Source organism: Mus caroli, chromosome 6, assembly GCF_900094665.2.
Source record: "Mus caroli chromosome 6, CAROLI_EIJ_v1.1, whole genome shotgun sequence".
In the NCBI taxonomy this organism is placed as follows: domain Eukaryota; kingdom Metazoa; phylum Chordata; class Mammalia; order Rodentia; family Muridae; genus Mus; species Mus caroli.
The window spans coordinates 115,571,278-115,572,899 of record NC_034575.1 but is presented as its reverse complement, the minus strand read 5'-3'; the positions used below and the strand labels follow the sequence as shown (position 1 = coordinate 115,572,899).

Sequence of the window (1,622 nt, the reverse complement as noted above, 5' to 3'; positions counted from 1 at the left end):
GGCACAGCTTGCAGGCAGCTTGGCTATGGGAGTGTCTCTTCCCCCAGAACCTTGTATAACCATATAGGGGGAGGGGACTTTAAGCAGCACAGGAGGGAGGTTGTGGCTCTGGTAACTTTCAGGGTTCCCACCTTCCTCCAGAAGGGAATGTTTCAATCCAGAGGAAATAGCTATTCACCAGTTACTTGATTTTGCCTAGCTCCTTGCAGCCCAGTGCTGAGGTCATGTTACTTACAAGCACCAGTTTGAATGGCCCTGTGCATGGCATAAACTCCCTGAGTACACAGTGAGGGGTTGGCCTCTTCTTCTCTGGGTCTTGCTGGTGTAGATAGAGTCTAGTATCTGGAATATGCCTTAGTGGGTACCAGGGGTCGCACTAGTGTTGCTTGTGTCTGCCCTGTCTATGCAGTCCCAGCCTGTACTTGGTGCCTGCCTGCCATGGTCTGGACTGGGTTTGGTTCTGCCCTCTTGTCACCTGATGTCTCTATAAAAGCATCATCCCAAAACTGTAGCTTTGCTTCCCTGATCTTGCTGCAGACTAGGCTTCCAGAATGTGGTGACANTAGATGAGCTGCGGTTAGCCTTCCCAGAGCTGGACATGGTGGACCTTCAGCGGCGGCCGAAGACCATGGTAATACAGACAGGGTGGGTTAATTCACCCTTCATGGTACTCCTGGGTTCTTGTTGTGGTCGTCTTCGTGTTTCTTCTCAATGTTGGGTCCTTGTGTTGATCTCGCCACCCTCCTGCAAGGAGCTGCATATTGTTTTTATGGTGCCCTGCACTGGTTTTCTTGTGGAGGTGCATCTGGCCGGGGATTGTGCTCCNTGGGTAGGTAAGGACGCTGAGAGGNGCAGTGGGCTCCACACACTAGCCTTCTGCTCTGTTGGAATTACCTAGAGACTCCGTTCATAGTCTTGGCATTTGCTTCAGTCCACAGTGCACTTCAGTGGCTTCCCCGGGTTTTCCTCTGTAAGTCACTCAGCGCTGCTCCTTTATCCTGAAACAGAGCCGGGCTGCCTGTGAGGAGAGAAATACCGAGGACTCTGTCCTCCTCTGCCCGCTGTCTGGCCCATAGTTGAAGAGAGTGACTGTTGAAGAAAGAGGCTTCATGTCTTTTTACAGTTCTGGTGGCCAAACCCAGGGTTGTACAGGCTGGGAAGTCTCTGCCAACTGAGCTCCACCTCNGTCCGTGATTTCTTATTTCTTGGGATGATCAGTTCAGGCCCTCTTTGGTCCTTTGGAATATAACTGCCTGTCTCCTAAGGTGCCTCTTGGCCCATGCCTCATAAGACTTTTTATACATATAATAGCTTATGTTAACAATTTAGGATTTGATGAAATACATTTGTAGACAGGTAAGCTTACTTCGTTAATTTAATAGAAAATAGGTTATAAGTTCTCCTACCAGGACTTTCTAGCTNTAGAGCTGATCCTGTCCTTTGAGAGCTTTCTCTTGAGTCTCTAAAATTCTGAGATGAACCAGAATATAGAGTGGGAACACATCTCAGAATAGCTCCAAGGCTGAGCCTGGCACAGGAGAGGTGACTCACGTCAGCCAAGACTGCAGTGGTTCAGGGAAGAGTGAGCCCAAGGCCGGTAAAGAGAAACCCTCTAGAGCTGG

The 1,622-nt window shown here is 49.6% G+C and overlaps 1 protein-coding gene across 1 annotated transcript in view; it reads left to right on the top strand.

Annotated features, from left to right (window-relative positions):
- Hdhd5 (haloacid dehalogenase like hydrolase domain containing 5) overlaps positions 1–1,622 on the top strand; it is a 21,100-nt gene that overhangs the window by 11,144 nt on the left and 8,334 nt on the right. Inside the window, exon 2 of the mRNA XM_029478252.1 lies at positions 527–631. Coding sequence (XP_029334112.1) covers positions 527–631 — 105 coding nt within the window. The remainder of the gene's footprint in view (positions 1–526; positions 632–1,622) is intronic.